Source organism: Ahaetulla prasina, chromosome 4 (assembly GCF_028640845.1).
Source record: "Ahaetulla prasina isolate Xishuangbanna chromosome 4, ASM2864084v1, whole genome shotgun sequence".
Classification (NCBI taxonomy): Eukaryota; Metazoa; Chordata; class Lepidosauria; order Squamata; family Colubridae; genus Ahaetulla; species Ahaetulla prasina.
In genome coordinates, this window is record NC_080542.1 from 12,351,368 (window position 1) to 12,367,568 (window position 16,201).

The 16,201-nt window shown below is 47.1% G+C and overlaps 1 protein-coding gene across 1 annotated transcript in view; it reads left to right on the plus strand.

Annotated features, from left to right (window-relative positions):
- Nucleotides 1–1,253: 1,253 nt before the first annotated feature.
- Nucleotides 1,254–16,201, plus strand: part of FIS1 (fission, mitochondrial 1) — a 39,363-nt gene continuing 24,415 nt past the window's right edge. The window contains exons 1-2 of the mRNA XM_058182114.1: nucleotides 1,254–1,394; nucleotides 15,200–15,332. Coding sequence (XP_058038097.1) covers nucleotides 1,350–1,394; nucleotides 15,200–15,332 — 178 coding nt within the window. The 5' untranslated portion in view covers nucleotides 1,254–1,349. The remainder of the gene's footprint in view (nucleotides 1,395–15,199; nucleotides 15,333–16,201) is intronic.

Genomic DNA, 16,201 nt, shown 5'->3' on the forward strand with positions numbered 1-16,201 from the left:
TGATTTATGGCTTAGTACAATGTTTCTCCACCTTGGCCACTTATTTATTTATTTATTTATTTATTTATTTATTTACTTGAAGAAGTGTGGACTTCAAAGTGTGGACTTCAACTCCCAGAATTCTGCAGCCGGTAAACCATGATTTATGGCTTAGTACAGCGTTTCTCCACCTTGGCCACTTGAAGAAGCGTGGATTTCAACTCCCAGAATTCCACAGCCGGCATGCTTTGTAAACCATGATTTATGGCTTAGTACAGCGTTTCTCCACCTTGGTTACTTGAAGAAGTGTGGACTTCAACTCCCAGAATTCCGCAGCCGGCATACTTTGTAAACCATGATTTATGGCTTAGTACAGTGTTTCTCAACCTTGGGCGCTTGAAGAAGCGTGGACATCAACTCCCAGAATTCCGCAGCCGGCGTTCTTTGTAAACCATGATTTATGGCTTAGTACAGTGTTTCTCCACCTTGGTTACTTGAACTCCCAGAATTCCGCAGCCTGCATGCTTTGTAAATCATGATTTATGGCTTAGTATAGTGTTTCTCGACCTTGGCCACTTGAAGAAGCGTGGACTTCAACTCCCAGAATTCCGCAGCTGGTGTTCTTTGTAAACCATGATTTATGGCTTAGTACAGTGTTTCTCCACCTTGGTTACTTGAACTCCCAGAATTCCGCAGCCTGCATGCTTTGTAAACCATGATTTATGACTTAGTACAGTATTTCTCCACCTTGGTTACTTGAAGAAGTGTGGACTTCAATTCCCAGAATTCCCGCACCAGCACAGCTGACAGGGGAATTCTGGGAGTTGAAGTCCACGCCCCTTGAGGTGGCCAAGATTGAGAACCATTGGTTTAGTACATCACACAATCTCAACCTATGATGGTTTATTCCCTAATGTGTGGCTTAAACCTTTGGGGAAATCCAGCCTCTCTCTCTGCCCCATCCCATAATAGGTCCTCCCATCTAGCCAGCCTCCTCAAGCAGAGAGGCTGGACCGCTTTTATTTCCCTCACGAAGTTCACAATAGAAACTATCCAAGACGCAGAGGCTGACGGGAACTGAAGTCCTCCAGCGCAGGGAGGGAGGCGGGCTAGCCATTTTAGGCGGTTCGCTCTTGGCGTTGCCATAGCAAGCAAAAAAAAAAAAAAGCCGCCTCTCGACCGACTTCCGGCTTTTCCCACCGGAAGATGGCCTCATAGACTTAGGCACCGCGGGGCTGAAAAATCCTGGAGGCTCGAAATAGGTGGTGCGAAAGTCTGACCATAGAGACGAGGGAGAGACGAGGTTAAAAAAAAAAAGGCAAGGCAGAGTTTCCGCTTCCGTCCTGCGGCCGCTTCCGTGTTTGGGCGTGATGGAGTCGGTCCTGAGCGAAGTGGTGGCGTCGGAGGATCTAAAAGTGAGTGACAGCTGCCTGGTCCTGAACCAGGGAGGTCTCCGAGTTCAGGAGCAGTCTACCTTTGGTTGCTAAGATGGAAAACGAGGGGGGTGGAAGGTTGGGTGTCCCCCTTCCAGCCACTCCCTCCAGGGGGAAATTCTGGGCTTGGGGTCCAGCAGGGCTGTTTATTTAAAAGGGACCTCGGAGGTCATCTAGTCCAACCCGCTGCTCACGCAGGAGACCCGGCAATAATCTGTTAGCATTTCTCCTAGATTAGTAAAGCGCAGTAAAATATAAATGTTAAAACAGGTGTATTTTCAAAAGCCCCAGCAGGGCTATCCTTGCTCGGTTGGCCGTTAGGCTCGACTAGATGTCCCCAGGGGGAGTGAAACCCAGCAGGTTCTGATAGGGTTCTGGAGAACCGGTAGCGGGAATTTTGAGTAGTTCAGGCAAATACCGCCTCTGGCTGGCCCCAAAGTGGGGTGGGAATGGAGATTTTGCAATATCTTTCCGCCTGGAGTGGGGAGGGAATGGGGATTTTGCAGTATCCTTCCCCTGGAGTGGGATGGGAATGGGGATCTTGCAGTATCCTTTCCCCAGAGTGGGGAGGGAATGGAGATCTTGCAGTATCCTTTCCCTGGAGTTGGGTGGGAATGGAGATTTTGCAGTATCCTTCCCCTGGAGTGGGGTGGGAAGGGAGATTTTGCAGTATCCTTCCCATGGGATGGGAATGGGGATGTTGCAGTATCCTTTCCCTGAAGTTGGGTGGGAAGGGAGATTTTGCAGTATCCTTCCCCTGGAGTGGGATGGGAATGGGGATCTTGCAGTATCCTTCCGCCTGGAGTGGGGAGGGAATGGGGATTTTGCAGTATCCTTTCCCTGCCACGCCCACCAAGCCACACCGTGCCTACCAAACCACGCCCACAGAACCGGTAGTAAAGAAATTTGGATTTTACCACTGAGATGTCCTCATGGGCCTCTTCATTATGGTTATGTATGTCTCTGCTTAACCTTTATAAGGCTTTCAAATGTGCTTAGTCCTTTATTCCTTTCCATATAACTCTTTTTTCTTCTTCTTTTTCTTCTCTGGTTTTTTTTTCATGTTCCTTCCCTTTCTCGTCTTACAACAGTTCACTTAGTGACCTGTTAAAAGTTACGCCGGCACAGCAAAAAGTGACGTGGCCGTTTTCCCCCCCACACTTAAACAACCATTGCAGTATCCCTGTTGGTCACATGATCAAAATTCAGATGCGTGGCAACTGACTCGTATTTCTGACGGTTGCGGTGTCCTGAGGTGTCCATGTGCCCACGTTTTGCAACCTCCTGACGAGCAAAGTAAATGAGAAAGGTCATAAAAGAAAGGTCATAAAACGGGGCAAAATTCACTTAATTGTCTCGCTTAGCAACAGAAATGTTGGGATCAATTGTGGCCGTAACTCGAGGACTATAGCTTCCACTGGGTACCATTTTTGTTTGCTGTGCAAGAATCCTAATTTGCTGTACGGGTGGGATAAGTGAGTGTTGTGGTCCGCCAGCAGCGTGCGGAGCTGGCAACGGAGTCAGCGATGAGGCTGAGGAAGAACATGGGTCAGTCCTGGAGGCTGGGGAAGGCCCGGATGGGGGCACTGTGTCGGAGACAGAGGTGGGGCCAGGGCCATTGGGAAGTGAGGTGTGGACTCCAGAGCCTCCAGAAGTGGACAGTCGTGAGGCAGAGGAACAGGAGGAGCCTGTTCCTAATGCACGCATGTGAAGAGCTGCTTGAAGGCAAGAGCAGCTCAAGCAGAGAGGACGACTCAGGAGTAGGGCCAAGAGATGATTGGCCCCTCCCGTAAGGCTTAAAAGACCAGTAACAGCGTTTGGGCTCTTTGCCGGAAAACAACGTTGATAGTTTTGTCTTGTTGCATTTGTTTCATATCAGTGTCTTCTGAATTTTTGCCAAGAATTTTGCCAAGAGCCTACGGGGCCATCGCGTGTCAGGAGCAGTGGGGGAGGGGGGCTTGCATAAATGGGGGTGGGGCGCATAGAATTATGGGTGTCACCATGCACGCGCGACCCCTCCCCCTGCCCCCCCACCTCCTGGCATGCAATGGCAAAAAGGTTAGCCATCACTGACTTAGAATATGTTTCTTGTTGCAGTGGTCCCCAAACTTTGTGGCTTGGTGGCCCAGTTGGGCGAGGGGAAGAACGGAACTGGGCTGCGACTGCGGCGGGCCGACTAGCACACACACACCTCTCAACTTACACATGTTGAGCTGTGTGCATGTGTGCATATGTGCCGGCCCTCTACTCACTACACGTGCATGTTCACTGGCCTGTGTTCTGTCCCCCTCGCCTCAGTCCGAGCGATGACTTAATTAGCCGGCAACTATCAGCTCTGGCAGCAAACTAGCGAGTGTATGCCAAGTGTCTCTGTTATCTCTCTTGATGCTGATGAGTCAATCAGGAACAAACAGTACTTCAGCTCTAATTAAGCAGTTGATTTGCTTGCCACGAAGTGGTATAGCAGCCCTGCTGCTTTTATATCCTGTGGGCTGTGGCTCCATGACTCAGCACTTCCTAGGCCTGCCCCACCCCTGCTTCTGTTGTTCCCGCCTCTCCTGCCTATGAAACCTAGGGTTCAGCCAGGCCTGATTGCCATCAGCGGGGTCTGGAGGCGTGGCCTGGGAGGGGAGAAAAAGTCAGGGGACGGAGGCCTCGTTATCTCCTCCACCTGGCTTGCCTCTGGCTCCTGGAACTGAGCCAGGGAAGCTGGTGCTCCCGAGGTAAGTCCTGATGGCCCTTCCCCCTCACTTTCTGAGTCACTTTCTGGCAGGGGGCCCGGCTCGGGTGGTGCGGACACAACAGCCCGCCAGTTGTGCGGCCCACTTCCAAAAAGGCCATGGACTGATAAGGGGGCTGCAGCCCGGAGTTTCGAGACCTCTGCCATTATTGCATTGTGCACTGCAAACACAAATTGAGCCGTGCAAAATAAATAGAAGAGCCATAGGTCTCTTATTACTTCACTGGCAACCAAATAAAAATAAAAATATTTTTACATTGGTATCCTTCAGTCTCAAAAGACTATGTGGTATCGTGCTCTGGAAAGAGGTCCTAAAACAGCCCCTAGTGTTGACTAAAAAGGCCAATTCGAGAGTGACAATCCCTTCCACACTGAGGGCAGATACATTCTGTCACTTATGTGTTACATGTGTCACTAGGAAAAGGTAAAGGTTCCCCTCGCACATACGTGCTAGTCATTCCTGACTCTAGGGGGCAGTTCTCATCTCCGTTTCAAAGCCGAAGAGCCAGCACTATCCCAAGACGTCTCGGTGGTCATGTGGCCGGCATGAGTCAACGTCAAAGGCGCACGGAACGCTGTTACCTTCCCACCAAAGGTGGTCCCTATTTTTTCTACTTGCATTTTTACAATTTCGAACTGCTAGGTTGGCAGAAGCTGGGATAAGTAACGGGAGCTCACCCTGTTATACGGCACTAGGGATTCGAACCGCTGAACTGCCGACCTTTCGATAGACAAGCTCAGCGTCTTACCCACTAAGCCACCGCGTCCCTGATGTGTCACTATTAGGGGTTAAAAGCAATGTCATTTAATAGTGCTCAGAAGACATTCGAAAGTCATCTGAATTTCTTCCTGTGCGGTTTGGGGTGTTCCTTAATCCTCTGAATCTAAGTTATTGAAAGAAAAAGTGTAGGATCGGTGGGTTTGGGGTTCCTCCCCCCTTTGTTCTTTAATGGATACAAATAAATTAACCTTGATTACAAGATGAACTGGGAGATTTATTTTCCTAAGTATCATTCTTCAACTGCTTTGTTTTTCAAAGCCTTGTTGTTGTTGGTTGCGAAGTCGTGTCCGACCCATCACGACCCCATGGACAACGTTCCTCCACGCCTTCCTGTCCTCTACCATCCTCTGGAGTCCATTTAAGCTCACGCCGACTGCTTCAGTGACTCCATCCAGCCACCTCATTCTCTGTCGTCCCTTTCTTCTTTTGCCCTCAATCTTTCCCAGCATTAGGCTCTTCTCCAGTGAGTCCTTCCTTCTCATTAGGTGGCCAAAATATTTCAGTTTCATCTTCAGGATCTGGCCTTCTAAAGAGCAGTCAGGATTGATCTCCTCTAGAACTGACTGGTTGAATCCCCTTGCAGTCCAAGGGACTCGCAGGAGTCTTCTCCAGCACCAGAGTTCAAAGGCCTCAATTCTTTGGCGCTCAGCCTTTCTTATGGTCCAACTTTCACAGCCATACATTGCAACTGGGAAAACCATGGCCTTGACTAGACGCACTTTTGTTGGCAGGGTGATGTCTCTGCTTTTTAGTACGCTGTCTAGATTTGCCATAGCTTTCCCCATCAGGAGCAAGCGTCTTTTAATTTCTTGTCTGCAGTCCCCATCTGAGGTGATCTTGGATCCCAGGAAAATAAAATCTGTCACTGCCTCCATTTCCTCTCCATCTATTTGCCAGGAATTGAGAAGGCTGGATGCCATGATCTTAGTTTTTTTTAATGTTGAGTTTCAAACCAACTTTTGCACTGTCCTTCTTCACCTGCGTCAAGAGGCTCTTTAGTTCCTCTTCGCTTTCTGCCATTAGAGTGGTATCATCTGCATATCTGAGGTTGTTGATATTTCTCCCGGCAATCTTAATTCCAACTTTTGATTCATCTAGCCCCGCCTTTCCCATGATGTGCCATGACGGGGTTTTCAAAGCCTATCATAACTTTAAATTATCTCGTATTCAGCCATGTTTATAGCCTAATATTAACTTTATGCTTGTTCATGGGTAGCTGCTGCTACAGAGCAGGCCGATCATTCACAATGCAAAGAGCTTTACCTGTTGAGTTTGATCAGAACGACAGTGAGAATTTGGATTTTTTTTTAATTTCAAAATTTTAAGCAGAAAAGAAAGATACCGAGACTCAAACCCCCCTCCCCCCATCCCGAATGCTAAATGTTAAAACCCTGAATGTTAAAACTTCTTACAAAATTCCACTAGAGGGCAGCCAATTATTTTGATGAACTTTTTGATTTATTTACAGTATCAGCATAACTGTAGCTTAGTATATACCAGTGATGGCTAATCTTTTTGCCATCGCGTGCCAGGAGGTTGGGGGGGCGTTGGGGGGCCCCACCCCTGCGCATGCGCACGCGACTCTTCCTCCCCCACTCCGACACGCGATGGTCCGGTAGGCTCGTTTTTCTCTCTTACCTGTCTCCAGAGCCTCTCTTTGAGTCTGGGAGGGTGGAAAATGGCCTTCCCCATTTCCCTGGAGGCCCTCCGGTGGCCGGAAAACCAAAAAAAAAGTGGTGTTATTAGCCATCAAACCTCAAAAATACACTTTTCCCAAAAAAGGGTCTTCCACAATTTTGGCCACTACTGTATATTCCCTAACTCAACTGTAGGCTTTTAATATTTTTTAACTTTTTAATTTAAATTTTAATAATCGGCCTTTAAAATTTGCTCTTTTTAATTGTTGTTTTAAACTGTATATATCTTTGTTCTTACTTTGGCTGTACACCGCCCTGAGTCCTTCGGGAGAAGGGCGGTATAAAAATTTAATAAAATAAAATAAAATAAAATAAATAGGCTGCTTAAATAGCTGTGCAAGATTTAACTCGGTCTTTGGGTAGGTCTGGACGGGGAAGTTGCAAAAACAACCGAAGACGAAGCCATGGAAAAATCAAGAAAACCACAGAGATGTCCATGCGCTAAGAGCTGAATTCCTTTTAAATTCCTTTTAAAAGAGAATGGCCTTTTTATGAGAAGAGCTAGGTCCACCATTGTTGCTTTTGGACTCCAAATACAACACTGTGTAGTCCCAGAGGAATCCGATTGCCAATTTTTCGATAGGAATCCCCAAGGGCCGTTTTCTATCCAAGAGGCAGTGTACAGTGAAAGGTTTATTTTGGCTTCCCTTAGCGTTTCCAGATCTTGAAGTGACGGTGTTGGCAATGACAATATTGTTTAAACAGGTTCCCATTTCCATTAAAAAAACAACAACCCATGAACGAAAGGGATATCTTTAGGGCAAAGGACATTTGGAGTGGGTATTTTTAGCCAACACGGGTTTTTCAAGCAGGCCGAGGAGACGTCACGCCTGGTCTTCGGCCATCTCGGTGATCTCTTCACGAAAGATCACCGTGTTCTCCTCAACCCAGGCCGAGCTCTGCCTGAGGGCTTTTTAAAACTCTCTTAGTTTAATCCACAAGGTGACTTAGCGGGTAAGACGCTGAGCTTGTCGATCAGAAGGTTGGCAGCTCAGCGGTTCGAATCCCTAGTGCTGTGTAACGGGGTGAGCTCCCATGACTTGTCCCAGCTTTTGCCAACCTATCAGTCCGAAAGCAGGTAAAAAATGCAAGTAGAAAAATAGGGATCACCTTTGGTGGGAAGGTAACAGCTTTCCGTGCGCCTTTGGCATTGAGTCATGCCGGCCACATGACCACGGAGACGTCTTCGGACAGCGCTGGCTCTTCGGCTTTGAAGCGGAGATGAGCACCACCCCCTAGAGTCGGGGAACGACTAGCACATATGTGCGAGAGGAACCTTTACCTTAGTTTAGTTTAGTTTACTTTATTGACATTGCCCATGGTGCAACGAAATTAAATGCCGTCTTCAGTGTACATTATAACTATAAAAATAAAAACACAAACCTGCATCCTTTACGTTCTATATCAATGATGGTTAACTGTTTTGGTGCCAAGTGTCCAAAGTGCACATGTGCACCCGCAAATGCACATGTGTGTGCCTGAACCCCAAAATGCAATGCGAGCCCCCTCCCCCGTGCATGCATGCACGTAACCCCGTGCCCCGTTTTGATTTCCAGGTTGCTGCAGGAGGCCTTTTAGGCTCAAAACGGGGCGTAGGGGGAGCACGTGCAATGGGAGCGCCCCAGCAAATGCACCCCACCCCTGTGCATGCATTGCCCTCACATGCACCCCGCCACCTACGCATGTGCGGCAGAGACCCAAAGACCAACTGGCCAGCGGGAGGCGCGTGTGCATGTGCGTTGAAGCTGGGCTGAGGCGACAGCTGGCGTGCCATAGGTTCGCCATCACGGTTCTATATAATTGAAAACCTGGTATTGCATTATACCATAGAATTCAGTACAGTTATTACCCTGGGATAGAAGCTGTTTTTCAGCCTATTTGTCCTTGTTTTTATTGTCCTGTACCGTCTGCCTGATGGTAATAGTTCAAAAAAAAAAAAAAGGGTGCCCAGGATGAGATGGATCTTTAAGAATGTTTTGAACTTTCTTAAGGCAGTGGGAGCTATAAAACTCTTCCAAAGAGGGGAGAGGGCAACCGATGATCCTCTGGGCAATGACATTGACCCTCTGGAGCACAGTCCTATCGGCAAACCATACATAGGTGCAGTAAGTTAAAATACTCTCTCTGGTGCAGCGATAGAAGGTCACCAGCAGTTTTTCATTCAGTTGTTGTTTCCTGAGAAGTCTCAGATCATATAATCTCTTTCTGGTCCCTTTGGACCAGTGCTGCAATTTGAGCGCCCCAGGTCAGGTCCTCTTTTTAGGATAACAGCCAAAAACTTAAAACTGGCCACTTGCTCCACTCGGTCTCCATTGATAAGCAAAGGGCAGTCTGTCTGATCTATTCCTTCTGTAGTCCACTATAAGCTCCTTGGTCTTATTTGTGTTAAGGACCAAGTTATTGTCTTCTGAGACCTTGATTGAAAGAAACTTATTTCTTCCCACAGTTGAGGTCAAAAAGACCATGAAGATTGGGGTGAAAAAAATCCGTCCGATTCTTCTTTATGGCGGCAGCTATCGTCCGCTTGAACATGCTTTTGTGAGCCTGACCGCCTCAGACAGACAAACAAAAAACCCCATTGTTTTGTGCCTGGCAGCAGAGTCTCCCTCTTTCTCGCACACACACACACACGCACACACACACACACACACACACACACACACACACACACACACACACTGTGGTGCCTGGGTGTGCCTTTGTCTCTGCAGTTCTCAAATAATCCTTCATAAGAGAGTCCATTGGATCATTTTTTTTCCCCGCTGGAAATGTTGGGTCCTTGCTGGCCGTTCAGGGAATCGTTGAGTTACCGGATTTTCAAACATGGATACATGCCGTTCTGTGTTAATTGAAAATATTTTGCGGCCCAGCCATCATTTTAGAAAGAGAATGAATTCCCAGCCCTCCCTTACCACAAGGAATGGTTTCCTTCGTCTTTATTTATTTATTTATTTATTTTATTAGATTTTTATACCGCCCTTCTCCTGAAAGACTCAGGGCGGTGTACAGCCAAAGGATAAAAAACCCAACATATATACAATTAAAACAAAAAAAATTTAAAACAGAGCATATTACAAAAGTGGCCGACATTAAAAATTTAAAACCCTAAAATAATAAAAACCCAATTAAAATTTGATAAAACTGCTAAGCCAGTCCTGCTTGAATAAATAAGTGTGTTTTTAGCTCATGGCGAAAGGTCCGAAGGTCAGGCACTTGGCGTAGGCCAGGGGGAAGTTCGTTCCAGAGCGTAGAAGCTCCAACAGAGAAGGCCCTGCCCCTGGGGGCCGCCAGCCGACATTGTTTGGTGGATGGCACCCTGAGAGACCCTCTCTGTGTGAGCGTACGGGTTGGTGGGAGGCATGAGGTAACAGCAGGCGGTCCCGTAAGTACCCGGGTCCTAAGCCATGGAGCGCTTTAAAGGTGGTAACCAAAATCTTAAAGCGCACCCGAAAGACCACAGGAAGCCAGTGCAGACTGCATAGCAGTGGTATTACATGGGAGCAACGAGTGGCTCCCGTTACTATTCGCGCAGCTGCATTCTGGACTAGCTGCAGACTCCGGGTGCACTTCAAGGGCAGCCCCATGTAGAGAGCGTTGCAATAATCCAAACGAGAAGTGATCAGAGCGTGAGTGACCGTGCATAAGGTCTACAGGAAGTCCTTGGCTTACAACCATTCGCTTAGTGACCGTTGTGAAGGTGCAACAGAGCCGAAAAAATGGACTTACGACCAGAAGTGGGATTCACTTAACTTCCCTACCGGCTCGCACCTTCCGCGCATGCTTGTCCTTGCGCACATGCTTGTCCTTGCGTGCATGCTCTTTCCTCGCACGCACGTGCCTTCCGCGTATCCGCACGGCTTCCAAAACGTGGCTAAATAAGACGGCATTATTTCCAGGCGGGTAGGTGGGTGGACGCTACCGGTTCACCCGAACCGGACAGAACCCGCTGAATCCCACCACTGCTTATAACCAAGGTGGATTTGATTTAAATCAGCGGTCACCCACTGGTGGTCCATGGACCACTGGTGATCCGTGAGAAAATTTTGGTGGTCCGCAGAAAAATTATTTGCATTTTTTATATTGCACTAAATCAGGGGTCCTCAAACTACGGCCCCTGGGATGAATACGTGCAATGAATGTTTGTGTTATAGCACAGAGTCTCTCCCTTCGGGGTCTTTTTGTGCGGGTCAGAGGGGGTCAGAAATTCTGACTTGGGATCTGCTTCAGCCTCCTGGCGCAGGGCTTTGGGCAAAGGCTGGAGGGAAGTGCTGCTGGTGGCAAAGATCCGGAGGGCCTTGTTCCAGTGGGACTGCATCATGGCCTGGAACTGGCTGATCATCTCAGCCCGCTGAGCCTCCAGGCTCTTGGAGCTTTGCTGGCTGGGGGGAGTTCTGGGAGTTGAAGTCCGCCAGGCTTAAAGTTGCCAAGGTTGGAGACCCCTGTTGTAGAATATACAGCCTCATGCTACATAACTGAGCTCCATTTCATGCCTGAATAAACTAAATTATTAATGTATATTACACAGAAAATTATCTTTAGATAGATTTTTTTTCACTTATGATCCTTGCACCATCCCCATGGCTACATGATCAAAATTCAGCTGCTTTGCAATTGACTCAGATATATGATGGTTGCTGTGTCCGGCGGGTCGTTCATCCCCTTTTGCGACCTTGTGAGAAGCAAAATCAATGGGGGAGCCAGGTTCACTTAACAATCGTGTTTACTAACTTAGCTTCTGCAACATTTTGTTGCTAGTGGTTCGCTGCGTGTGCGCACGCTCGGTCTTCCGCGCATGCACTTTGCTCGCACATACGCCGTCCACCCGGCCTCAAAACCGTGCCTAAATAGGACAGTGTAGAGCTGGGGCACAGGGGAGGGCCCACCTGCGATTTCCGCTACCAGTTCTCCCGAACCGATACGAACCGGCTGAATGCCACCTCTGTTCTGCACTGATTCACTTAACAACAAGGGCAAGAAAAGTGGAGCAAAATTCACGCCGTCTCCACTTTGCAACGGGAATTTTCGGGCTCAATCGTGGTCGTACGTCGAAGACTGCCTGCATTATCTTGGGGTTCCTGGGCTCTGAACCACCGGTGAGGACTGCAAAACTGCCCAGCAATGAGAATTGCATAGCATGCTAAAACGGGGGGAGGTGAGAAATTGTGATTAGCTGGAAGCATCTCCAAAGCTATTGGCTTGCTGTGAAGAATTGCCCTTTCTTACACAGAGAGGGACCACTTGTATTTTTTTTCCCCATTATTTTTTCCCCCTTCATTTTCTCTATCACATTTATTGTTTGGGGGAGGCGTTCTGATCTCAAAATCGAAAAATGAGGAAATTGCAGCTTTTTTCTTCCCCAGTAGAGGGCGCAAAGACTCCATGATTATTCTGCATAGGCTTCATATAGAGTTGTGATGCCAAACCTATGGCAAGCATGCCACAGATGCAAGCAGCGCCCTCTCTGTGGGCACATGAGCCGTCGCACCAGTTCAGTTCTGCCGCATATGCGGGCATGTCTCTCGCCAGCCAGCTGGCTGTGGGTTCTTTGCTGCGCATGCGCAGGAAGAGCGGGGCGTGTGGGGTGCCACGTGCGCATGCACGGGGTGGGTTGTACATGTACAGAGGGGGGCATGAGGGTGTCCCACATGTGCATATACGTGGCGGAGCGTGTGGGGGGCACGCGCATGCACGGGGTTGTGCAGGGGGCACACACATTGCATTTTGGGGACTTGGGCGCGTATGCGCGCATTCGTGCACGCTTTGGGCACTTGGTCTGGAAAAGGTTAGCCCTCACTGATATAAAAAGGTAAAGGTTCCCCTTGCACATACGTGCTAGTCGTTGCCGACTCTAGGGGGCAGTGCTCATCTCCGTTTCAAAGCCGAAGAGCCAGTACTGTCCGAAGACGTCTCCGTGGTTATGTGGCCTGCATGACTCAACGCCGAAGGTGCACAGAACGCTGTTACCTTCCCATCAAAGGTGGTCCCTATTTTGGTACTTGCATTTTTTTACATGCTTTGGAAACTGCTCGGTTGGCAGAAGCTGGGACAAGTAACGGGAGCTCACTCCGTTACACGGCAGCACTAGGGATTCGAACCGCTGAGCTGCTGACCTTTCGATCGATAAGCTCAACGTCCTAGCCCCTGAGCCACCGAGTGAATGAAAAACATGGCAAACTTCAAGGGACGAAGGGCCACTTTTGAATTTTTCACAGGTAGTCCTTGAGTCGCAACCACAACTCAGCCGAACGTTTCTGTCGCTGAGCGAAACATTTCTGAAGTGAGTTTGGGCCCGTTTTACGACCTTTCTTGCCACAGTTGTGAAGTGAATCCCTGCCGTTGTTTAAGTTAGTCCCCTGGTCATTTAAGTGAATCTGGCTTCTCCGTTGACTTTGCTTGTCCGAAGGCCTCAAAAGGTCTTGTCACGTGACCGTAGGACACTCCCAACCGTTATAAATATGAGTCACGTGACAAGCGTCTTGAATTTTGATCACGTGACCATGGGGATGCGGCCACAGCATTGTAAGTGTGAAAAACGGTCCTAAGTCACTTTTTTTCCATGCCGTTTTAACTTTGAACGGTCACTAAACGAACTGTTGTAAGTTGAGGACTACCTGTTGTACAATAGAAAAAATAAGGCTGATTTTTTTCCCAATAGATTTATTGCCAGTGGTGGGATTCAAATAATTTAACAACCGGTTCTCTGCCCTAATGACCAGGCGGGTAAGCATGGCTCAGTGGTCATGTGACCATGTGGGCGTGGCCAACTCAACGTCACTCACGTCGATGAGCGCTTCGCCTTAGCTGTAACAATGTAATAAGGGTTAACCAGAGAGGCAGTTTCTGTAAGCAGGGCAATAAAGATTAGGCTAGAAACACCACCAGAATGTTTCCTTCCTGCCTTCCTTACAGGATTAGCCGTGTAAAGTAGAAAAAAAAACAAAATAAGATTTCTTCCAACAACCAGTTCTCCTGAATAGGTGCAAACCGGCTGAATCCCACCACTGTTTATTACCCTTCATTTTGGTAAATGACTTGTCCTGGAAAGTTACTCAGTAACAGTAACAGAGTTGGAAGGGACCTTGGAGGTCATCTAGTCCAACTTCCTGCTCACCCAGGAGACCTGTACTTAGGGATTCGAACCACCAAACTGCCGACCTTTCTGATCGACAAGCTCAGTGTCTTAACCACTGAGCCACCTAGTCAGGATTTAATTCTCATCCAGCTGGTAAACAGAAATGGAACAGAAGTTAGTCCTATATGGGCGTTCAGCACTTTTAACTTGAAAATGGTCACTAAATGAACCGTTGTGGTCTACTTAGCAAGGTTTGAGTAATGCACACTTTTGCAGGATGGTTTTTCCAGAAGTTCTTTTTCTAGCGTTGAATGTGATAGGTTTACTTACAAATCACAACTAGGCTGAAGCGGTGGCCTAGACGTGGAGCTCTTGCCTCACAATCAGGAGGCTGTGAGTTCTATCCTATGTGGGGGCAGTTATTTCTCTCTCTCTGGGCACAATGAGAATACATCTGCTAAACAAAACTCCGCATTGGCGACAGGAAAGGCATCCGGCTAGTAAACATTCGGCTCCATTCAGCTACCCAGACTCCACCCTGCAAGGGATTAGGGGGTCATTAAACGATGAAGAAGATTAACAAGATCATGCTAAGAATATTGTGTTATATAGGATGCATACTGAACAAAACTCCACATTGGTGACAGGAAGGGCATCCGGCCAGTAAACTGGGTCGTTAAAAGAAGATGATGACTTACAAATCACAGCTAGACGGGATTGTGTTGTAGAAGCCTCCCGTACAAAGCAAGGAGCAAGGAGAGGATAAGGACAATGGACAAATTATTATATAAGTGTTGTGACCCAGACCCAAGTAGGTAGTAAGAAACTCAGTCAGTGAAAAAAACCAACAAACTTTATTCGAACAGCTGAGAATTACTTCATTCTCAGCGGAGTTCAACTAAATTAAATAAAATTCCTCCCAACACAAATTCCTCAGTCCTATCACCAACCTTGGTTCAATTTCTTGGCAAACGTTCAGAGGACTCTGATATAAAAATAAACGCAAGAAGACAAAACTACCAACGTTGTTTTCCGGCAAAGCCCAAATACCGTTGCTGGTCTGTTTTAAGCCTTATGGGAGGGGCCAATCATCTCTTGGCCTTACTCCCAAGTCGTCCTCTTTGCTTGAGCTGCTCTTGCCTTCTGGCAGCTCTTCCCATGCGTGCATTAGGAACAGGCTCCTCCTGTTCCTCTGCCTCACTACTGTCAGTCTCTGGAGGCTCTGGAGTCCGCACCTCACTTCCCGATGGCCCTGGCCCCACCTCAGCCTCTGACACAGAGCCCTCATCTGGGCCTTCCCCAGCCTCATCGCTCTCCGACTCCGTTGCTAGCTCCGCAGGCTGCTGGCGGACCACAACAATAAGCAGCATAAGGAACCTTCCTATGTGTGTGCAGAATAGATGGTTTGGGGGCAATGAAGACTAAATGGCAATTGTAGTTTGAAGGTGGACTTCCTTACCATCCACAAAAGGCTTTTTTCTCCTTTCTCTTCTCCAGAGATTTGAGAAGAAGTTCAACGCTGAGCAAAGCGCAGGCAACCTCACCAAAGCAACACAGTTCGAGTACGCTTGGTGCCTGGTCCGCAGCAAATACAATGAGGACATCAAAAAGGGCATTGTTCTTTTGGAAGGTGAGCTTTATTTATTTTATTTTATTTTTGTAATTTTTTTTTAATCTTTCAAAGACAAACGTACAATGCATTTTTTCTGAATATAGAGCATTGACCAGGTCAAAATTCATACAGCTTATTTCCCCCAAATTTAATGGATGTAATTCAATTTCTGCCATGATGTTTCTTTTCTACTTTCCCTTTTTCATTTCGATTGTCTGTTTAATAAATAATCGGTATTACCATCCGCCCTAATCTCCTAATCTTAATCTTCTTTCATTTCGTTCTTTTTCTCTCTTCCATATATATTTTTCCAACAATTCTTTAGTCTATTGAAACCCTTCAATTTACACCCAGTCATTTTGATATTTCACTCTTATTTCTGAATATCCACTGTTTTCTAAAAGCGGACCAGGTTATCATGTCTTAGTTTCTTATTAATCATTTTACCTTTTTAACAATATATTTCTTCAATTTTATTTTCCACAAGTAAAAATAGCTTATTTCATTTAAGTTTCACAGTTTATATCATCATTTCCAGTTATCTTCCCTTCCAGGTAAATAATTTCAAGTTATCATTTAACATTTAATTAAACCTATCTTCCATTACCTTAAGTTCAATTTTGTTTTCAATTCTACAATTAATACAAATCATTCAGATCTCTACATAATAATAATAACATAATAACAGAGTTGGAAGGGACCTTGGAGGTCTTCTAGTCCAACCCCCTGCCCAGGCAGGAAACCCTACACCATCTCAGACAGATGGTTATCCAACATTTTCTTAAAAATTTCCAGTGTTGGAGCATTCACAACTTCTGCAGGCAAGCTGTTCCACCCATTGACTGTTCTAACTGTCAGGAAATTTCTCCTTAGTTCTAAGTTGCTTC